The following is a 24506-nucleotide window of genomic DNA, read 5'->3' on the forward strand; positions in this document are numbered from 1 at the left end:
GAAGTTTGTAACGAGTCAGCAGGCATTTGAATGGCGGAGAACACTGGGCAGAAAATGCTCTGTCATCAGTTACAATTTGTACTGTAACTAAGTATGATCATATTTATTTGAAAGTTATTTGAAAGTGATTTGATTGTTACTATATTTAGAAAGCATTTCAATCATTTAAACCCCTATTCCCCCACTTTTGTTGAATAGGAAAAATTATATGATTTTTATATTTTTACATTTTAATCATATTTGTACTGTGTACTTGACCTTGTGTCCTAAAAATGACTACACCTCAGCAATGTATAACTATGTTTGATAAATAGATAACATAACTATGAGATTGTAATATTTCTGGTAGTATAAGCATTACTAGGTTTTGTTTATGGCCCTCTCATTATAACGAATTACAGTGCTTTTGGGTATGTCTATGTAGGCGGAAGTCAGGTTGTGTTTGTTTATTATTTTTGTCTGTCTTTATTAAACTGTGATCGACTACACACTCCAGTACAGTAGGTGGTGGCATGCACCTCTAGTGTTTGTTTGCTAACCGCCGTAATACCATATACGAAGAAGTGAATGGGCTTGTGCAAACCTGGTGGAAACCGTGCCAAGGGCTGTGAGCGCTACCTGTCAGACATCTTTCTAGTTTTTCTGAGAAATCGTTTACCGTCCACATATGCCTTGGTGGGCGTGAGGGGACATTACAGAAACATTTGCTACTAACCGTCACGGGTAAGACATAATCCAATCGTTTTTATGGAATAATTGTACATTTTCAAAGATATCCGTAGCTAGTTATTTAGCTTAGGCTAGCTAGCTAACGTTAGCTAGCTATCTCACCTGTGTGACAGCAAAATTCAAAGCTAGCAAACCTGTGCAAAACTTCGCGACACATGCTACTGACTAAGTAGCTAGTTAATCATTAAGATGGCTAACTATAATCTAGTGTTTGTTATTATGTATGTTGTGAAGCTAATATGTAATGATAGCTAACTACTAGAGTTGTTGTTGTTAGCTGTTAGTAACTAGCTAGCTTTTTTGGCCTGCTTTCAACCAGACAGAGCGACCAGGGATTGTTATTGTAATCTCCGTTTTGCTTTTCGCTTGACATTTTCCTATTTTATTGCTCATATTCCATGTAGCAGTAGGCTATACATTGTTGTATCGTTACCCTGTTGAATTAGAAATGATTCAAATAGTATCTACAGGGCAGCTAATTTAGCTAGCAAACATACAGTAGATAATTTAGTTATCTAACGTGGTTAGGTCTACATGGTTGTATTTTGCTAACACTAAAACGTGGATTAGTTTGTTAGCTAATTTAGCCGTATATCCCCCCCCCACACAAACTAAAATATGAAGCAATACTAATAACGTTAGTTACTACGCGTTTGTCTTTCTACCATAACTAGCTAGCTAGTTAATTATGTAAGATCGGATTTGCGTTTTGTAGTGAGAGAACGTTATATTTTAATACAAAAATATTATTATTATTTAACCTTTAGTTATGGAAGGGGGTTTTGTGGCAACTTCTGACCTTGACATACTTAATGTCACGTTAGGAAACCAAGGGACGAGTCAATGTTTGCCTTCAACCCAGACAGAAAAGTGTGAGCCAGGTAACAGTAACTAAAGAAATGAGGCGAGGGGAACAATAGGCCAGCATCCTTTATTTTTTAGACTGCCTTGTTTCCTCGGAAGCCCATTGCCACTACCAACATTTGTTTAAAAGGTTGATGTAAAAGGTCAAATTCACATCTTGAAATTATGACCAAGTATTTCAAAATGTTGACTTGCTTATCTAGAAATGTTCTGATACTAAATAGACATTTTGAGATGCGCAAGTCAATCCATCTAAATACATTGCAGAGATCAGCACAGCAGGGTCGCTGGCAAACATCTGGCGAGCTGGCATTTGCCCCAACAAATATTGACACAAACGCGTTGAAAAGGGGACAAAGTACTGTTGTTTAGACTGATTTGCCTCGTGATTTGTGAACTTGTGCACAATTAATCTGTGCTTCAGACTGATCAACTGTAGCCTACTGATAACAACCACAGCTGCAGGTAGCCTAGAGATGCCTATGCGCTCTGATCCCCTTTGGCCAGGGGAAGCGAAGCGGTAACGTCATGTATTTATAGCCTAAGCTATGGATTTATAGCCTAAAATAGGCCTATTTATTTGTGTTAAGAGAAATGTTAATGTGATCAAATTTGGTTTATATTCAAACTTCAGGTGGCAAGGCTACCTAGACGTTATCAATCACATTATTGACTGGAATTAATAAACACAGTAGTGATGACCTACTGTGTGAGTACATTTTTAATTGGAAATGCAAAGGCCTACACGATGCAACCCAGCATAAAGTAAGCTCAGCCCTGTTAGTTCTATTGTCCAATCTGGCCCCATCATAGCCCATATAAAACCATTTTACAGCTGGTTTATTACAATGTTCTACTCTACAACTAGGGTTCTCCCCACTCTGGGACCTTGTCGTGCATCACCACATAATGTTACAAATGAAAAACCATGTATAAGTATGGTCTACTATCTCAACATTTCAACTTAGTATCTCAACATTTTGAGTTGTGTGTCTCTAAATTGTGAGTTAGTATCCTCATTTAATATTTTTTGGGGGTGGTGGGAATGGGCTTCCATACTGTGGGACCCATTGTCATTCCAAAACATGTTATTAAACAGATATGAACATTTAGGCAAAAACGTTTTGGTTCTATTGATTTGGGTGTATTTTATTCAGTCAGACTTAAGACCCATGCACAGTACTGAGACAGCCTTGGTGAAAATTGCAAATGACCTGCTCATGGCTGCAGATTCAGGATCATCTTGATTTTTCTGGAGCTCAGTGCTGCTTTTGATACAGTAAATCACACCATTCTACTGCAGTGCCTAAGAGAGCACACTGCCATCTGTGGGACTGCCCTAAACTGGTTCACCTACCTCTCTAACTGCAAGCAGGATGTCACCCTCGGTGATACAAGTTCAGAGGAGTCCACCATAATCTGTTGGGTCCTACAAGGGTTGGCGCTAGCACCCATTCTCTTCCTAGTCTACATGCTCCCACTTGTCCAGATCTTCAGACAGCACAGTGCCCATTTCCACTGCTATGCAGATGTCGCTCAAGTGTACCTTTAAACAAATCCTGTCTGGAAGAGGTAAAATCTTGGTTGCAGAATTACTTCCTTCAACTCAACAGCAGCACAGAGGCAATTCTGATACTCACCCCCCAGCAGATCAACAACTCCTGCAGCATCTGTCTTGCGATAGAGGCCACATCATTCCCATCTCCTCAGTCATAAACTTGATTGGGAAATTCGACCCTGCTCTCTCCTACAATACCCACATTAGTCACATTTGTAAAATTGCATTCTTTCATCTGAAGGAACATTTCCCGCCTAAAACCCTCTCACCATTTCTGATCAAGAAAAGCTTATCCATGCATTTGCTTTCTCTAGAATTGATTATGTGAACACAGTACTTGGGGGCCTGCCTGCAAATTCAATTAATAAATTACAGCTCATCCAAAACAATGCTGGAAAACAAAAAAGTCTACCCCCATCTCCCCCATCCATGCTGGCCTCCATTGGCTGTCCCTCACTGAATTGCCTTTCAAATTCACTTCGTCGTCTACAAAGCCTTAAATAGCACCGTACCTGCATACTTGTCAGATCTACTCTCACCCTATAAACCTCCATGCACACTACGTTCAGGCCATGCCAAACTGCTCCATACCAATAGGACATGGCTCTGCACAATGGGGTTTTGTGCCTTTTCCTCCCAAGCACCGTGCCTTTGGCGCTCCAATCCTGACAGTCTCAGGGCTGCTCAAAGCTATTGGGGCTTTTAAAGCAGTCTTTAAAGGTCATGGACAGTCAAAATCATGTTTTTCATGAAGTTGGAGGATATTTGAAGAAAACCAGATCAAATTATGATGACTAAAGGTATGAAAAATGTCTGCTTCTACATTGATAATGTTTGATCAGAAAGTTACCCCTCCAGTGTCAAACACTTTGATTCATTATTAAGGGGAAAAGGTGAAATCACCTTAACTCTCATTTTATTACGCCAATGGTAACATGATATTATCTTACCTAATTTAAGTACTGCCTTGTAACCAACATTGGAGAAGGTGTTTTTGTAGAGGGCCATGGTTCATATAGCTAAATGACTACTGTACTCTGGTGCCAACATTTGACTGTAGGATGTCAGCAAATATAATGAAGTTTACCCTATTAATCTATTATTATAGGGTAATAGTGAAGACATCAAAACTATAAAATAACACATGGAATCATGAAGTAACCAAAAGTGTCAAGTCAAAATATATTTTAGATTCTTCAAATAGCCACCCTTTGCCTTGATGACAGCTTTACACACTTGACATTCTCTCAACCTGCTTAACCTGGAATGCTTTTCCAACTGTCTTGGAGTTCCCACATATGCTGAGCACTTGTTGGCTGCTTTTCCTTCACTCTGTGGTCCAACTCATCCCAAACCTTCTCAATTTGGTTGAGGTCAGGTGATTGTGGAGGCCAGGTCATCTGATGCAACACTCCAGCACTCTCCTTCTTGGAAAGGCTATTTGACCACAGCCTGGAGGTGTGTTGGGTCATTGTCCTGTTGAAAAATTATAGTCCAACTAAGCGCAAACCAGATGGAATGGACTATCGCTGCAGAATGCTGTCATAGCCATGCTGGTTAAGTGTGCCTTGAATTCTAATAAATCACAGACAGCAAAGCACCATCACACACCTCCTCCACGCTTCACTGTGGGAACCACACATGCAGAGATCATCCATTGACCTACTCTGCGTCTCACAAAGACACGTCGGTTGGAACCAAAAATATATAACATTTGGATTAATCAAACCAAAGTACAGATTTCTACCGGTCTAATGTCCATTGCTTGTGTTTCTTGGCCCAAGCAAGTCTCTTCTTCTTATTGGTGTCCTTTAGTAGTGTTTTCTTTGCAGCAATTCGACCATGAAGACCTGATTCACGCAGTCTCCTCTGAACAATTGATGTTGATGTGTCTGTTACTTGAACTCTGAAGCATTTATTTGGGCTGCAATTTCTGAGGCTGGTAACTCTAATGAACTTATCCTCTGCAGCAGAGGTAACTCTGGATCTTCCTTTCCTGTGGCGGTCCTCATGAGACCCCGTTTCATCATAGCGCTTTATGGTTTTTAGTTTATTTGTTTAAGTCATTACAATTTTTGTGACTGCACTTGAAGTTCTTGAAATTTTCTGGATTGACTGACCTTCATGTCTTAAAGTAATGATGGTCTGTCATTTCTCTTTGCTTATTTGAGCTGTTCTTCCGTAATATTGACTTAACCTCTCTAGGGTATGTGGGACGCTAGTGTCCCATCTGGCCAACATCCAGTGAGATTGCAGAGCGCCAAATTCAATTACAGAAATGCTCATGATAAAAATTCAGAAAACAAAACATATTTGACATAGGTTTAAAGATTAACTTCTTGTTAAACCAACCACAGTGTCATATTTATAAAATGCTTTTCGGCGAAAGCATACCTATCCCAGAACATACCTAGCCCGGAACATACCTAGCCCAGAACATAGCCCAGTTGACAAATTATTACAAACAGTAACCAGCCAAGCAGAAGCGTTACAAAACTCAGAAATAGAGATAAAATTAATCCCTTACCTTTGATGATCTTCATATGGTGTTAATCAGAAGACATTCATTTACTCAATAAATGTTCCTTTTGTTCGATGAAGTCTCTTTATATCCAAAAACCTCAGTTTTGTTAGCGAGTTTTCTTCAGTAATCCACAGGCTCAAACTTAGTCAAAACAATCAGACAAAAAAATCCTAATTGTATCCGTAAAGTTCATAGAAACATGTAAAACGATGTTTATATTCAATCCTAAGGTTTTTTTTTTTTTTGCCTAAATGATCTATAATATTTCAACCGGAAAATAACGTTGTCAATATAAAAGGTAAACAAGAAATGCACATGCGCCTGAACTTTGGGTCCACTCGTTCAGACTGGTCTTACACCCTCATTTATAAGAATACAAGTCTGAAACGATTTCTAAAGACTGTTGACATCTAGTGGAAGGCATAGGAACTGCAAATGGAGTCCTATGTCAATGGATACTGTAATGGCATTGAATAGAAAACTACAAAACCAAAAAAAAAACTACTTCCTGAATGGATTTTTCTCAGGTTTTCGCCTGCTAAATCAGTCCTGTTATATTCACAGACACTATTTTAACAGTTTTGGAAACTTTAGAGTGTTTTCTATCCAAATTTACCAGTTATATGCATATCATATCTTCTGGGGCCGAGTAGCAGGCCGTTAAAATTGGGCATGCTTTTCATCCAAAATTCCGAATGCTGCCCCCTACCCTAGAGAGGTTTTAACCCTATTTTGTAAAAGACCATCTTCTGTATACCACCCCTACCTTGTCACAACACATCTGATTGGCTCGAAGCCATTAAGAAGAAAAAAATTCCACAAATTAACTTTTAATAAGGCACACCTGTTAATTGAAATGCATTCCAGGTGACTACCTCATGAAGTTGATTGAGAGTGTCAAGAGTGTGCAAAGCTGTCATGAAGGCAAAGGGTGGCTACTTTGAAGAATCTCAAATATAATATTTTGATTTAACACTTTTGGTTACTACATGATTCAATTTGTATTATTTCATAGCTTTGATGTCTAAACTATTATTCTACAGTGTAGAAAATAGTAAAAATAAAAACCCTTGAATGAGTAGGTGTCCAAACTTTTGACTGGTACTGTACATGCATACGGAATGCTACAGTAGAAACGACAACACAATGCACAGAAGATAAGGCCCTTTGATAGGAACGCACACATCCTACGTTATTAGTTGTAAGGAAAACAACCATGAAGGCAATGCAGACACCAGCCAGAAAATATGCCAGGGGGGAAAAGTTTGTGCAAGACCTGTTTTGACTAGAGATGCACAAATGTCTTCATACTTAATCTGGGGAAACACTGGGGAAGTGCTTGAACTCTCGCTGAAGAGTTTGTCAGGCTCAATAAAGCCTCAAACATAATTTGTCCAGTGAAATGGGCTACCAATGTGAATTAATGAGTAGGGGCAACACACCTTCATTGAAACTTGTTAGAAAATCATTTGAAATTGACTAGTTGAAACAGCCTATATATAAATAGCTTGAGGGCAGTGTGGGTTAACTGTCCTGTTGCGTAACAATCACATTTTGGAACAGTGAGTGAGACCATTCTGACATCGCGCACATAAAAAAAACTAATGTTTGGATGACCGTTAGAGATATTTGGATCTCGTGCGTGAAAAGGTTAAGCACACTGTGATTAAATAATTAAAACACACAAATGACTCAAGGGAGACAGAAATCAAGATAACTTGTTCCCGAACCGCCACCTCCCGCTGCTGCTGGCCTTCACAGATTCTGCTATTACGGTCCCGAAGTTGCCGGTAATAGGCTACACCAGTGGTCAGCAACCTTTTTTTCCATTTGGAGTGCCAATTTATCATAACTGACATGCAGATCGGTAGAAATGTTATGGTTTTCAGAGTGGTTATCGAAAGAGAGACACCTGGAAATATTGTTCAAATAGGCTACATTGAAGAACTACTGTAATTCTCAATGGATGTAAAAACAGACTTAATTTACTTGCTATTTGAGGTGGAGAAAAATTACTTTGAGAAGCTCCACAGCTCATTAGTGGTGGTGAGTTAAGAGAATCAGAAATACTATCAGCTCCCCAGATGGGCACATTTTATAAGCCTACATTTGCAAGCAGGCCAGGTAGCCTAAGCCTACTTATATGCATAATCAGGTGCGCGTCCTTACTCAACATTGAGTGCGTTTCAAGGAGCGTTTCAAACAAAAGACAATAAATTGACAACTCATTGCCTAAATGGAATGAAATAAACTTGTTTCTCACAAGTGTAGCCTAGGTTGTGCGCTCTGCAAACAATGCGTCCACTCTGACAATGAGAAGAGTAAAAGACTGAAATAATAATAATATATTGATTGCATTAACAGAAATTATGGTAATCAAACATACATAATTCTGGGAATTAAGGGTGAATGTACTACTGGTGTGCCATCCCCGCGACGTCTGCAATGGATTAGTCTGCTGAGACAGGCGACAATCAAGATGTTTTTTTTTATGCAACGGCTCGACTAAAAAAAATATATATCGGTCGACCAACAGTCTATAAACCAAACAATCAACCAGTTGACTAAATGGGGTCAGCCTTAGACATTAATAAGGGATCATAGCTTTCACCTGGTCAGTCTGTCATGGAAGGAACAGGTGTTCCTAATGTCTTGTACACTCAGTTTGTTTGTATAAATATTTATTTATTTAAAACAATATATATTTGATGCACTTTGATATTATTCTTGTAATATGAAAAATGCGCTTTATAAGTGTAATAAATTATTAGTGCAATATCCTATACATTTTCTCCTTGGTTTTTCCTGCAATTTGCAGTTACTGCATTGATGATTAGCAGATGTATGATTTTTTTTTTTTTGACTGCTCCATCCTGCTTCATCATACCAAAGCTTTTATCCCAATCAAAAAGAACTGTCCTAAACTAATATGTTTGTCTCAGATTTCCGTGTTTGTTTCCCCCAGCACTGATTTATTTTCAATGGCGTGGACTGTGCCATTGGCATATTATTATACATGAATTTTTAACTTGTTGGCAGATTTGAATGTATACACTGGCCTTACGAAAGGTATGCCGTGCATATAGCCAATCCTAGACAACAAGGCCCCATTGAATACTTATAACTTTAGGCTAAATCTTACAATTCTCTTGGAAAGTCGCATACAAATGCGTTTTCATAGCTTGTTATCGAAGGAACAGGTTTCCTAAACCTAAATAAAATCGACTTGATTTAATTGTATTGGGTCTGCTTTGGATACAACTCTGCTCACATTAGTGAGTCAGACATGAGATGTTGACATGCTAGGTAGGATATTTCTTAGCAAAATTAGGCTATGTAGATGCAGTGCATTCGGAAAGTATTCAAATCCCTTGACGTTTTCCCAATTTTGTTACGTTACAGCCTTATTCTAAAATGGATTAAATACATGTTTACCCTCAATCTACAAACAATACCCCATAATGACGAAGCAAAAACTGGTTTTAGGTATTTTTGCAAATATGGCACCATCCCTACGGTGTAGCATGGTGGTGGCAGCATCATGCTGTGAGGATGTTTGTCAGCAGCAGGGACTGGGAGACTATTCAGGATGGAAGGAAAGATGAAAGGAACAAAGTAGAGAGAGATCCTTGAAGAAAACCTGCTCCAGAGCACTCAGGACCTCAGACTGGGGGTGAAGATTCACCCTCCAACAAAACAAGTCTTTGAATGTCCTTGAGTGGCCCAGCCAGAGCCTGAACTTGAACCCAATCGAACATCTCTGGAGAAACCTGAAAATAGCTGTACAGCGGTGCTCCCCATCCAACCTGACAGAGCTTGAGAGGATCTACAGAGGAAAATGGGAGAAACTCCCCAAATAAAGGTGTGCCAAGCTTGTAGTGTCATATCCAAGAAGACTCAAGGCTGTAATCGCTGCCAAAGGTGCTTCAACAAAGTACTGAGTAAAGGGTCTGAATCCTTATGTAAATGTCATATTTCCGCTTTTATTTTTTTTTATATATATACATTTGCAAAAATGTCTCAACCTGTTTTTGCTTTGTCATTATGGGGTATTGTGTGTAGATTGAGGGTAAAAATGTATTTAATCCGTTTTAGAATAAGGCTGTAACAAGGGAAGGGGTCTGAATTCTTTCCGACTGCACTGTAGGTCTAAATCTAAGATATAATGAAATCTATAAACCCAAAAGTCAGATTAAATTATTATTTTTTTTAACAAGGACCCACAGTCTGTAACTGTCACCTATGAGCCGCTAGGCCAAACGGTTATCTGAGGACACCAATCAGGGCCTAAAACTATCGGTGACTCATGATGTACTAGTTTGCGTAATCTCGTAATCCAGGAGGGATTTAACTTTTCCTATCCTTCTGATGTAGCTGTGACCACCAATGTCACGGCTCTATGGTAGAACAGGAACATGGTAGTTGGGATTGCCTAGCCTATTAGTATGCCAAGGTAGGCTATGTGGCTACTTTTTACTCTCTGTACAACAAAATGCTCAATGTTAGCATTTCATTGCCTTGTTTAGTTTAAGTCTCCATAGGTTTGTTATAGGCCTAAGTATAGTAGTATATTTAAACGTTCCGTTGACTGCAGTGGGATAATCCCTTGTGTAAACAAGAACACCTGTAATATAGACGAGTGTCTTGTTTTCTAATGTTTACATTTGATGTCACGTTTGCTTTCTCTGCAGAGCCTGTCGTAACCGAAGTGGGCTTCAGTGTTAATGGCTGAACCATGAAGGCCCAACTTCAAGTTACTGGTGAGTTTTGACCTTTTGTTACACCCTAACTTGTAGCCCTGAGTAGCTAATAGTAAAGTGATGGTATGTTTTTCTTTTTTTCAGTAGGCATTTAATATCGTTTTGTGGATAGAATGGAAATAAGAATCAGCCGCTGACACCCGAGGAGGCAGAAGACACCTTTGAATGGGACTGGGCAGTGCTTATTCTCTATAGGCCTAGCTGATGGCACAGGCTCTGATCAAGTACTTATAGTGTATAGAATAATTTTATTTTGAGGGAACTTTGCTTTTCAGTGGTTCAAAAAAATATAAATAACATGGTAGGATATTGTCAGACCCCAAAACAAGTCTATTGGTTAGGCCTAAGTGAATGTAGTTCTCGCATTTCAAGGTTTATTTCTATATCTCACTTCAGTGCTGATGAGCATTTACTACACTTTTGCTTACCATGCTATTTGTGTGTTTTATGTCCTCTTTTGCACACAGTGCTGTCGGCCAAACTGAAGGAGAACAAAAAGAACTGGTTTGGCCCCAGTCCGTACGTGGAGGTGGCTGTGGACGGCCAGTCGAAGAAGACCGAGAAATGCAACAACACACACAACCCCAAATGGAAGCAGTCACTGACAGTGTAACTACAGCAATAATTATTTGCATTAAAATTTAAATGTATATTCATTTAGCATACAGTGGTTCTTCCTTATAAAGTTACGAGCTTATGCTGCGACTGTTAGTGGTAGATGGTGGCATTCTGTCATTGCACCACACTATCACAATGGGGAGTTAAAACGCTAATCAAAATATTGTTATTTTTTTAAACAAGACATAGAAAGTTGATTGTAATTTCAGTAAAAAACTATAATAATTAAGGAACTTGTCTGTCGGCCCTGCATTAAAAACCAAAGTAGTTTAACTTCTTATGGCTGCAGGGGAAGTATTGAGTCGATTGGATGAAAAGGTGCCCATTGTAAACGGCCAGCTCCTCAGTTGCTAATATATGCATATTATTATTAGTATTGGATAGAAAACACTCTGAAGTTTCCAAAACTATCAAAATATTGTCTGTGAGTATAACAGAACTGATATTGCAGGCGAAACCCTGAGGAATATCAAACCAGGAAGTGGCTTCTATTTTGAAATCTCCATGTTCCATAGCCTCCCTTTGCTCCATTTAAAGGGATATCAACCAGATTCCTTTTCCTATCGCTTCCTCAAGGTGTCAACAGTCTTCAGACATAGTTTCAGGCTTTTATTTTGAAAAATGAGCCAGAACGATAACATCGCGTCAAGTGTTCGCAGGAGTTTTGCTGACGCAACAGAGTTTGGGCAGACATTGCCGTTCCCTCTCCTACTGAACAAGACATTTGCGGTTGATATATTATCGATTATATATTTTAAAAACAACCTCAGGATTGATTATAAAAAACGGTTGACATGTTTCTGTGGACATTACGGAAACTATTTGGAATTTGTCTGCGTTGTCATGACCGCTCTTTTCTGTGGATTTCTGAACATAAAGCGCCAAACAAACAGAGGTATTTTGGATATAAAAATCATCTTTATGGAACAAAAGGAACATTTATTGTGTAACTGGGAGTCTCGTGAGTGAAAACATCCAAAGATCATCAAGGATAAACGATTAATTTGATAGCTTTTCTGATTTTCGTGACCGAGCTGCTTGATGCTAAGTGTACTTAATGTTTTGTTGAGCGATCAATGAATTTATACAAACGCTTGGATTGCTTTCGCTGTAAGGCATAATTTCAAAATCTGACACAACAAGTGGATTAACAAAAGGCTTAGCTATTTTTAGTAATATTGTTTGAGTGTGGCGCTATGCTATTCAGCGATTGTTAGATGACAATTATCCCGTTAACGGGATTCCAGCCATAACAAGTTAAAGAAAATTGTGATAAATAAAAATATATACCAGTGTCGTGTCTTTGCTATGCCGGATTAAGTGATATGACTTGCTATTCTAATAAAATAATTTCTCTGTAATTAATTTTACCTGATTAAACTAATCATGTAAATGTAATTAACTAGAATGTCGGGGCACCACAAAAGAATGTTTGAGCTGTTATCTTCCGAATAAACTCTTAAAGACCTGGTAATCTTTTACATCAATAGCAGTCAATTATTAATCGTCACCTTATTCAGTCTCATCTGAACATCGTAAACTCTTGGTTATCTTCACTAACCCTGGCTAACAAGTTGAATCAGCAATACAACATTTGGTTTATTTATTTACTAAGACCTAAACAATCACACAGAACTACATATACACAAGATGGGTCATACATTGATTGCTAATTGTCATTAAAGAAAATGTCCCTAGCGGACGGAACAGATTTGACGGCTGGTTACATAAAAAAAGGGGGTTGGGGTTCGAATGAAAGCGCGGGAAGACTGAGGAACAAATCATTTGGTCTCTGATTGGACCTTGTGAAGCTATGCTATCGTAAATACAGAATCTTATGCATTCTAAATAACCGCCAATTTGGAAAAGGAAAATGCAAGAAATATTTACTCTGAGCTGTGCTTCAATAGGTTGGTCATAGAAGGAAGGCCATGCTACCCAACAGAGATCTCCCTTGTCCATTGAAGAATATGTCTTGTGGCAGAACGGATACGCTGTAGTACCGTCGTCGTGTGGTAGAACAGATACTTTGTCCGTCCTTTCCTAGCCCACGTTTACATCTGGTGCTGCTAACTCAACGGCTAGGAGGTGTCACTTATTTTGTGAATAAGAGTTCAACGTTTAAACTAAATTGCCATACTTTGAGCTCACGCTGAAGTTGGCTTAGTTCTGTAATTTGATATTAGTCCTTTTAATGTATGGACCGTCGTCCTCGGGAACACAAATGTTACATTTTCGTAAAGGGCTTATGTAGTAGGGAGAGAAGGGAGTGTTTCATAGTTCACATCCAATGTCGGCTCGCGGGGCCACTGAGTTGAGCCTAGTTCACTTATGAAAACCAATTCTCTCATTTAGAAGCTAAAATTACATTTCATCTGTTCACAAATAGTTTCATATTTAAACATTTAAATTGCACAACAGTTCCATGTGAATGTGAAAACTATAATGTGTAGACTTTCCAAGATACAGTTCATGTCATCCTATCATCATTAATAATGTCTCAGATGACAACTGATCTGATATCATTTTCTTTAAGTACCAACGCATATTTTCAACTAGTTGGATTACCGAATTATGGTTATGTTCACCACCCTTTTGATGTTACCCGACTCTCTATGTTAACAAAGGGCTTTCCAAGAGTCACTCTCTATGTTTGAGAGAGTGGAAAGGGGGAAAGGTATTTATGGGGGTCGTAAATCTCACCAACAGGCCAATGTCATGACACCAGTTTAATTTAAGGACCAAAAAATTGACAGCTGTGCCATATAGATTGCAAACTAGTTGGGAAGAGATTATTATTATTATTATTATTTTTTTATGTACCGTATTAATGGACACGCAATTTTCCATTTATTATAACCTACTGCAGGCCCAAAACCTATGGGTTTAATCTTCTGAACTAATGATTATATTGAAGATAGAAGCCACCGCTTAATGAGTTCCGATAGCCGATCTGTTATCCAACTATTATTATTATTATTATTATTGAATTACAGAGCATGGGGACTGGTCTTGATAAATCAATCAGATTTCTATTTTGGAATATAAGGATTATTTTGCTCTTCACTTGCAGTCACCTAGTAGCTTAGGCCTACAGTACTCTCGACCTATCTCGTTGTACAGCGCCATATTTTCTTAACTGAAACCTTTTAATTAAATCGCTTAAGCCGTGATTGTAAAATGAATCGGCTGATGCATTGGTCCAGAGCCAGGAGAGTCACCTGTGAGCTCTGGAATGCCACCTCTTTTTTATGTGTGATTTATTACAAAATGGTCATTTAATAGCCCGGCTACTGTAGGTGTGAACCCCCCCCCCCCCCCCCAAACTTGCAATATATTCCATGTTTATTTCAACTACATTTTAGTTGCACTTCCCCCAGCTCCACGACCACGGGTAAAACCTAGCTGAGATGATCAATGTACTTGTTGCATTATTGTATCGTAATTTTCTCAAGCCAAAACGTCTTGATGGGCATCACCAGTTCATCTTTCCTTGTAGGCTTGGCAGAGTAGAGATGTTATACTGTAGGCCTACCGTAGGCGACATTAGTCTCACTAATGTTGAATAATGTGCTGTTAAAAGTGTTGTAGGTATTTTATTTATTTTTATTTAACATTTTATTTTACTACATAAAGGTCTACTTACTCTGCTGGTGTCTTGACCTAGTTTATGCCCTCATTTGCAATGCAAATCCAGGCGGAAATGTGTTTTGGGCCATTGTCTGCATTTGGTCCATGCCTGGGCCTGCTGCACACAAAGTTCTTTGTTTGTCAGACAAATCATTGCGTCAAAACTACAGAACAAAACAAGAGAACACGCATGTTTACTGTTCTGGGGAGAAAAAAATATATAAAATCTCTTCAACTGTCTTCTGACTGTGATTAGAGCGATGTTGATTGCCTTTGCCGGGGCTCATCGTCTTCAACCATCATTGAGTCCATCTTACTGAGTCCACCAAATGCATTGTTTTCTAACCACATCTGGATGGATCCATAACGAATTACTATGGGAATAAATATCACTGAATGACAGAAATATTGGAATAAATTGGGCTAATGAAGGCAACATTGTTTCTTACTGGAACACCCAAAGTCATCCAATTGTTATAATAGGATTTGAAGAAAGGTCAGGGAGGTGACAATGAACCTGATGGTCACTCTGACATACCTCCAGAGTTCCTCTGTGGAGATGGGAGAACCTTCCAGAAAGACAACCATCTCTGCAGCACTCCACAAATCAAGCCTTTATGGTAGCGTGGCCAGACGGAAGCCACTCCTCAGTAAAAGGCACATGGCAGCTTGTAGTTTGCCAAAATGCACCTAAAAACAAGATTCTGTTGTCTGATGAAACCAAGATTTAACTCTTTGGCCTGAATGCCAAGCGTCATATCTGGAGGAAACCTGGCATCATCCCTATGGTGAAGCATGGTGGCAAAATCGTGGTGGCAGCATCCTGCTGTGGGGATGATCCTGCCAGATCCTTGATGAAAATCTGCTCCAGAGCACTCAGGACCTAAGACTGGGGCGAAGGTTCACCTTCCAGCAGGACAAAGACCCAAAGTCTGGCCCAGCCAGAGCTCGGACTTGAACCCGATCAAACATCTCTGGAGAGACCTGAAAATAGCTGTGCAGCAAGTTTCCCCATTCAACCTGACCAGAGCTTGAGGGGATCTGCATAGGAAAATGGGAGAAACTCCCCAAATACAGGTGTGCCAAGCTTGTAGCGTCATACCCAAAAAGACTCGAGGCTGTAATCGCTGCTGAAGGTGCTTCAACAAAGTACTGAGTAAAGGGTCTGATTACTTATGTAAATGTGATTTCAGTTTTTTATTTGTAATACATTTTAAACATTTCAAAAAAACTGTTTTTGTTTTGTCATTATGGGGTATTGTTTGTAGATTGATAAGGGTGAAAAAACATTTGAATATACAGTGCCTTGCGAAAGTATTCGGCCCCCTTGAACTTTGCGACCTCTTGCCACATTTCAGGCTTCAAACATAAAGATATAAAACTGTATTTTTTTGTGAAGAATCAACAACAAGTGGGACACAATCATGAAGTGGAACGACATTTATTGGCTATTTCAAACTTTTTTAACAAATTAAAAACTGAAAAATTGGGCGTGCAAAATTATTCAGCCCCCTTAAGTTAATACTTTGTAGCGCCACCTTTTGCTGCGATTGCAGCTGTAAGTCACTTGGGGTATGTCTTTATCAGTTTTGCAGATCGAGAGACTGACATTTTTTCCCATTCCTCCTTGCAAAACAGCTCGAGCTCAGTGAGGTTGGATGGAGAGCATTTGTGAACAGCAGTTTTCAGTTCTTTCCACAGATTCTCGATTGGATTCAGGTCTGGACTTTGACTTGGCCATTCTAACACCTGGATATGTTTATTTTTGAACCATTCCATTGTAGATTTTGCTTTATGTTTTGGATCATTGTCTTGTTGGAAGACAAATCTCCGTCCCAGTCTCAGGTCTTTTGCAGACTCCATCAGGTTTTCTTCCAGAATGGTCCTGTATTTGGCTCCATACATCTTCCCATCAATTTTAACCATCTTCCCTGTCCCTGCTGAAGAAAAGCAGGCCCAAACCATGATGCTGCCACCACCATGTTTGACAGTGGGGATGGTGTGTTCAGGGTGATGAGCTGTGTTGCTTTTACGCCAAACATAACGTTTTGCATTGTTGCCAAAAAGTTCAATTTTGGTTTCATCTGACCAGAGCACCTTCTTCCACATGTTTGGTGTGTCTCCCAGGTGGCTTGTGGCAAACTTTAAATGACACTTTTTATGGATAATGGCTTTCTTCTTGCCACTCTTCCATAAAGGCCAGATTTGTGCAATATACGACTGATTGTTGTCCTATGGACAGAGTCTCCCACCTCAGCTGTAGATCTCTGCAGTTCATCCAGAGTGATCATGGGCCTCTTGGCTGCATCTCTGATCAGTCTTCTCCTTGTATGAGCTGAAAGTTTAGAGGGACGGCCAGGTCTTGGTAGATTTGTAGTGGTCTGATACTCCTTCCATTTCAATATTATCGCTTGCACAGTGCTCCTTGGGATGTTTAAAGCTTGGGAAATATTTTTGTATCCAAATCCGGCTTTAAACTTCTTCACAACAGTATCTCGGACCTACCTGGTGTGTTCCTTGTTCTTCATGATGCTCTCTGCGCTTTTAACGGACCTCTGAGACTATCACAGTGCAGGTGCATTTATACGGAGACTTGATTACACACAGGTGGATTGTATTTATCATCATTAGTCATTTAGGTCAACATTGGATCATTCAGAGATCCTCACTGAACTTCTGGAGAGAGTTTGCTGCACTGAAAGTAAAGGGGCTGAATAATTTTGCACGCCCAATTTTTCAGTTTTTGATTTGTTAAAAAAGTTTGAAATATCCAATAAATGTCGTTCCACTTCATGATTGTGTCCCACTTGTTGTTGATTCTTCACAGAAAAATACAGTTTTATGTCTATGTTTGAAGCCTGAAATGTGGCAAAAGGTCGCAAAGTTCAAGGGGGCCGAATACTTTCGCAAGGCACTGTAAATGTTTGAATAATTCTGTAACGTAACAAAATGTGGAAATAATTAAGGTATCTGAATGCTTTGAGAATGCATTGTATATCACTAGGAGTACATTTACTCTTAATTCCTAATCTACACTTTCTTGCTTTGGTTACGTAATTGCTGTTAATGCATTAAATATTATTATTCCAGTCTTCCTGTTATCATTGTTGGAGTGGACACATTGTTTGCACAGTGTACAACCTATGCTACACTTGTGAGAAACGACTTTGTCAATTCAGTCATTGTCTTTTTGTTTGGCGCGCTCCTGTCAATGTTGACTAAGGACGCACACACATAAAGTAGCCCTATAGGCCACCTGGCCTGCTCACAAATGTAGGCATACGTTTTGATTTACCCAGTTTATCAATAGAGATTTACCATTAAAATAAATTACTACCATTATGTTGTTTTTGTAGTTGGATTGGTAAAATAAAAAAATCACATTGATTTGCATGATTTTATTCATTAATGCATACATTCTAATGTCAAATGTAATGATATTAATCTCAAAGGATCTGTCTGGATCAAGTGCCATTCTGTGACTGGCTAATGCGCTTTGTTTTTTTTTGCCGTGGTATTGAGTATCGTGATACTAAACCTGGTGTCGAAGTCAAAATTATGGTATCGTGACAACACTATTGTCTCTTCCTTGTGTACTGTTGTATAGTCTACGTGCAGTGTTTAAACCCTAACTAAATATACTTTTTCCCTCTACACAGAATTCTCACACCTTTCAGTAAGCTCATTTTCCGGGTATGGAGTCATCAGACGCTGAAAGCCGACATCTTATTGGGAATGGCTACATTGGAGATCAGTGAAACCCTAAAGTCCAATGATATGAAACGTGAGTTGATTCTCTTTTCCCTATAAGGCACAGAGCAGGTAGTATGAAATATGATGATCTGAAATCTCTGACTCTTTGATACTGGAAAAGTGTGATGCATTGGGACGTAAGATACTTTGCCTTCGGAAAGTATTCAGACCCCTTGATCTTTTCCACATTTTGTTACATTACAGCCTTATTCTGAAATGTTAAATCGTTTTTCCCCCTCATCAGTCTACACACAATACCACATAATGACAAAGCAAAAATAGTTTTTTAGACATTTTAGAAAATGTATAAAAAATCTACTTTATCACATTTACTTAAGTATTCAGACCTTTTACTCAGTACTTTGTTGAAGCAGCGTTTACAGCCTTGAGTCTTGGGTATGACGCTACAAGCTTGGCACACCTGTATGTGGGGAGTTTCTCCCATTCCTCTCTGCAGATCCTCTCAAGCTCTGTCAGGTTGGACGGGTAGCGTTGCTGCACAGCTATTTTCAGGTCTCTCCAGAGATGTTTGATCGGGTTCAAGTCCGGGCACTGGCTGGGCCACTCAAAGGCATTCAGAGATTTGTCGCTAAGCCACTCCTGTCTTGGCTGTGGGTCGTTGTCCAGTTGGAAGGTAACCTTCACCTTTTGACAAACTTCAAGCAGGCTGTCGTGCCTTTTACTGAGGAGTGGCTTCCGTCTGGTCACTACCATTTGGTGGAGTGCTGCAGACATGGGTGTCATTCGGGAAGGTTCTCCCATCTCCACAGAGGAACTCTAGAGCTCTGTCAGAGTGACCATCAGGTTCTTGGTCACCTCCCTGACCAAGGCCCTTCTCCCCCGATTTCTCAGATTGCCGTGCGGCCAGCTCTTGTAAGAATCTTGGCGGTTCCAAACTTCTTCCATGTAAGAACAATGGCCACTATGTTCTTGGGGACCTTCAATGCTGCAGACATTTTTTGTTACCCTTCCCCAGATCTGTCCCTCGACACAATCCTGTTTCGGAGCTCTATTGACAATTCCTTCGACCTCATGGCTTGGTTTTTGCTCTGACATGCACTGGCAACTGTGGGACTTTATATAGACAGGCGTGTGCCTTTCCAAATCATGCCCAATCAATTGAATTTACCACAGGTGGAAACAGGATGCACCTGAGCTAAATTTTGAATAACATTATATAAAAAAAAAACGTTTCGCTTTGTCATTATGGGGTAGTGTGTGTAGATTGCCCAGGATTTCTTGTTTGTTACGTTACAGCCTTCTTCTAATGGATAAACAATGTGAAAAAGTCCAGGGGTCCGAAGGCACTGTACAAGGTCTTTGCAATATATATTTACATATAGTCCTTTATATACTAACATACTTTTTGTCTTGTCAAGGCCTTCATATAGGCCTATATCTGTCTGACTGTGCACACACGTTATGGAAGAATGAGATTTTCTTCTCTAATCCACTATTTCATACATGTAGGGTATTATTTGCAACGCAACCCTCACTCCAGCTTATATTAGCCCACTCTTGACTTTCACTCAAGCAGGTGAATGGGCTTACTCTGCCAATACAGTGAGCCCTTTCGGTCATGGTCGGCATGTGAGCCTCACACCCGATTCATAAATTATTGCTCTACAGTCAGAGGTCAAAGGAACCAGACACACCACCTATCAAAGCTAATGAATAAAAATGATAATATGGTACATAAATGATATTCATACTTGTTATCCCAGCCATAGCTTTTTCAGGAACACAAGTCATATTTCTCACATGAGATGGGAATAGATCTAGGCTAGAACTCAAGCTAATCCACCACATCCATGCTTATACTGTCTTTAGTTTGTTTACAAACTAGCATGTGCGTACACGTGCTTACATGCCTGTGTGTATGTGTGCGCGTGCTTACATGCCTGTGTGTGTGGGCATGTATGTGTGGCGTGCATGCCATATCTCTCAACTCTCCTCTCCTGTGTGTCAGTCTCTGAGGTGGTGCACACCCTGCAGCTGTGTTCAGACCGAGACCACACTGACGTGGTGGGGGACCTGTCAGTCTGTCTGGACGGCATGCAGGTGGACCCAGAGACATTCACCTCTGCAGAGAGGGACCATGGTGAGGGTCATGTGATTTTAAAAGGGATTGTTCACCTGAATAACAAAATTACGTATTGGTGTATCATGCATAAATGCTAATATACACTACCGGTCAGAAGTTTTAGAACACCTACTCATTCAAGGGTTTTTCTTTATTTTTACTATTTTCTACATTTTAGAATAATAGTGAAGACGTCAACTTTGAAATAACACATATAGAATCATGTAGTAACCCAAAATCATGTAGTAATCATGTAGTAACCCAAATGCCAAGAGTGTGCAAAGCTGTCATCATGGCAAAGGGTGGTATTTGAAGAATGTCGAATATAACATATTTTGATTTAACACTTTTTTTTGTTGGTTACTACATGATTCCATATGTGTTATTCCATAGTTTTGATGTGTTCACTATTATTCTACAATGTAGAAAATAGTAAAAAATAAAGAAAAACCCTTCAATGAGTAGGTGTTCTAAAACTTTAGACCGGTATTGACTTGCATTGGATTTGTGCCACGAATGCTAAAAGGTTAGCATTTGAAACAGCGGCCTGATCAAAGCATGATTGCTGTCATACTTTGTCAATGGACAGCTTATAGGGAAAGGAAACCAGTATGTCATTTGGGTGAACTATCCCTTTAATATGTTTCCCTGGATAGAATGGGATCAATTCTCCCCTCAGAATTGTATTATTCTATTTCTCCCCTCAGAATTGTATTCTTTGTTTTGATTTTTAATAACATTTCAACAGTTGCTGTTCCAAACGGGGAGGTGAGACAGAACAGAGATAGTGTCAACAGGTATTGTGTTTTTATACTTCTAAAATATTTTCTAACAATTGTTTTATGTCTTCTGTAAGTTCAATTGAACAAACCTACTTTTGACATTTTTTGGAAATGTCCTTAAGGTATTGAGTCAGCAAAATACTGTTTTGTAATATTACTCAGTCAAAGTAGCATATCTTCCCAATGTGAATACTAGATATGGGCACCGATATGGAAAATCTACAGTGGGGCAAAAAAGTATTTAGTCAGCCACCAATTGAGCAAGTTCTCCCACTTAAAAAGATGAGAGACCTGTAATTTTCATCATAGGTACACTTCAACTATGACAGACAAAATGAGAAAAAAAATCCCAAAAATCACATTGTAGGATTTTTAATGAATTTATTTGCAAATTTGACAGAGGTCAAATGTTTTCTGTAAGTCTTCACAAGGTTTTCACACACTGTTGCTGGTATTTTGGCCCATTCCTCCATGCAGATCTCCTCTAGAGCAGTGATGTTTTGGGGCTGTTGCTGGGAAACACGGACTTTCAACTCCATCCAAAGATTTTCTATGGGGTTGAGATCTGGAGACTGGCTAGGCCACTCCAGGACCTTGAAATGCTTCTTACGAAGCCACTCCTTCATTGCCCGGGCGGTGTTTGGGATCATTGTCATGCTGAAAGACCCAGCCACGTTTCATCTTCAATGCCCTTGCTGATGGAAGGAGGTTTTCACTCAAAATCTCACGATACATGGCCCCATTCATTCTTTCCTTTACACGGATCAGTCGTCCTGGTCCCTTTGCAGAAAAACAGCCCCATAGCATGATGTTTCCACCCCCATGCTTCACAGTAGGTATGGTGTTCTTTGGATGCAACTCAGCATTCTTTGTCCTCCAAACACGACGAGTTGAGTTTTTACCAAAAAGTTATATTTTGGTTTCATCTGACCATATGACATTCTCCCAATCTTCTTCTGGATCATCCAAATGCTCTCTAGCAAACTTCAGACGGGCCTGGACATGTACTGGCTTAAGCAGGGGGACACATCTGGCACTGCAGGATTTGAGTCCCTGGCGGCGTAGTGTGTTACTGATGGTAGGCTTTGTTACTTTGGTCCCAGCTCTCTGCAGGTTCTGGGATTTTTGCTCACCGTTCTTGTGATCATTTTGACCCCACGGGGTGAGATCTTGCGTGGAGCCCCAGATCGAGGAAGATTATCAGTGGTCTTGTATGTCTTCCATTTCCTAATAATTGCTCCCACAGTTGATTTCTTCAAACCAAGCTGCTTATCTATTGCAGATTCAGTCTTCCCAGCCTGGTGCAGGTCTACAACTTTGTTTCTGGTGTCTTTTGACAGCTCTTTGGTCTTGGCCATAGTGGAGTTTGGAGTGTGACTGTTTGAGGTTGTGGACAGGTGTCTTTTATACTGATAACAAGTTCAAACAGGTGCCATTAATACAGGTAACGAGTGGAGGACAGAGGAGCCTCTTAAAGAAGAGGCTCCTCTGTTTGTAGGTGACCAAATACTTATTTTCCACCATAATTTGCAAATAAATTCATAAAAAATCCTACAATGTGATTTTCTGGATTTTGTTTTCTCATTTTGTCTGTCATAGTTGAAGTGTACCTATGATGAAAATTACAGGCCTCATCTTTTTAAGTGGGAGAACTTGCACAATTGGTGGCTGACTAAATACTTTTTTTGCCCCACTATATCTATATCAGTTGAATTTTTTTCAATACTATATCGATGAAGTCCTGATAACTGCTTGCTGATTGCAATTATCTTTAACAAAGAACATATCTTAACAATTCTTAACAATTCTTGATCCTACTTCACATTCTTGGTAAGGGAGAGGGGGGAGGACAATTTTATTTTACATGACGTTAACACTTGACAGTATGCAAATATTTATATTGCTTTCATAAAAGTATTTTTTTTAGTTTTATAATTGTTGATGTCAGTGATGTGATCCTCCGGTATGTGTATATTGTAAAATTAAATATAGTAGTAGTATTAGTAAATAAAAAGGTTGATCACAAAAAAAACGGCACTAAGGGAAGCAAAAAATAATAGGCACCACCTGGCTTACATTACAGACAAAACATCAAAGAAAAAGTATATGTTGAAAAAGGACTAGGAGCCATTGGCTATGTTACTTTTGTTTCTATTTTTTTTATTTTTAGTGATAACATACCACCCAGATCCAGCAGGGACACTTCCCCCTCCAGTGACTCCACAGAGGACTGGGTCATCGTCCCCAACGGCCACACGGTCAACAGCATGGGTTCTCCTGCCCCATCCCCAGGGGGCTCCAAGTCCACACGTCCCCCCAGACCTGCACGGCCTCCCCCACCCACCCCCCGCAGACCAGCCGCATCCCCAGGTGGGCACCACACAAAAAAATACTTTAGAAATACCATAGTATTACCCTAGATATATATGGTAGAAATACCACAGCAATACCATAGCCATACTATAGAAATACTATAGAAAAAGTAAAACCATAGTAATACAATAGATAAACATAGAATTCTCTGACAGAACTATTGAAAGATATTCCTTTCATGTGTTGACATGCTAATGCCATGTCCATTTATTGCGTTCTCATGTAATGAAACTGTCATGGTTTCATGCCATTCGCTATTCATGCCATTTTGTGAAATTGAAAGAAATAAGTGCTGGCCAGATATGGTATTCAACACAGATATGCATTCTAGTAACCTTTTAGCCTTATTTACTAGATTCTCATCGGCATCTCCTACTAGCGACCACAGCTAACATTCTCTCCTCCGTCCAGCCTCCTCCAGCAGCTCTACCCATAGCGAGGTGAGTGAGCCCCCGGCTTCATACGGCTCGTCCCTGGCCTCGGCCAGCGGGGCCTCCTCAGACCCCCCTCAGGAGAACGGAGCAGCACACACACAGGCAGCCAGCGCCCCCCCAGGCATCGGGGCACCGGCCGGTGCACCCCCATCCGGTGGGCCCCCCCGAGTCATCCCTAACGGCCCACTGCCTCCAGGGTAAGGGGACTCATAGATGCCTAACCAGATGTTATAATGAGAAAGTACAAAAAGAACAAAACAAAAAAAGCCCTGACCAGCTCCGTCTATAGAAAATGTGCGCGTGGGTTCGTGTCTGTAGAGTCATTACTTCGTTTTAATGCACATATTCACCAACCAAGCTATTGCATATGTCAGGAGTTGACTGTATTTCCTATATAG

General features: G+C 39.8%; 1 protein-coding gene across 2 annotated transcripts in view; it reads left to right on the plus strand.

Moving 5' to 3' along the window:
- The first annotated feature begins 384 nt into the window (after nucleotides 1–384).
- Nucleotides 385–24506, plus strand: part of LOC110493899 (E3 ubiquitin-protein ligase Itchy) — a 57793-nt gene continuing 33671 nt past the window's right edge. The window contains exons 1-9 of one of the 2 annotated variants that reach the window (XM_021568481.3): nucleotides 552–723; nucleotides 10367–10435; nucleotides 10520–10659; nucleotides 10903–11044; nucleotides 18343–18467; nucleotides 20406–20537; nucleotides 21268–21316; nucleotides 23472–23671; nucleotides 24086–24305. In XM_021568481.3, coding sequence (XP_021424156.1) covers nucleotide 10659; nucleotides 10903–11044; nucleotides 18343–18467; nucleotides 20406–20537; nucleotides 21268–21316; nucleotides 23472–23671; nucleotides 24086–24305 — 869 coding nt within the window. In that variant the 5' untranslated portion in view covers nucleotides 552–723; nucleotides 10367–10435; nucleotides 10520–10658. Of the gene's footprint in view, nucleotides 724–10366; nucleotides 10436–10519; nucleotides 10660–10902; nucleotides 11045–18342; nucleotides 18468–20405; nucleotides 20538–21267; nucleotides 21317–23471; nucleotides 23672–24085; nucleotides 24306–24506 lie in introns of both variants that reach the window. The other variant, XM_021568480.3, reaches the window with a different exon arrangement.

The sequence above is a fragment of the Oncorhynchus mykiss genome, chromosome 17 (genome assembly GCF_057628025.1).
Source record: "Oncorhynchus mykiss isolate SJ-2025 chromosome 17, ASM5762802v1, whole genome shotgun sequence".
NCBI classification, from domain to species: Eukaryota; Metazoa; Chordata; class Actinopteri; order Salmoniformes; family Salmonidae; genus Oncorhynchus; species Oncorhynchus mykiss.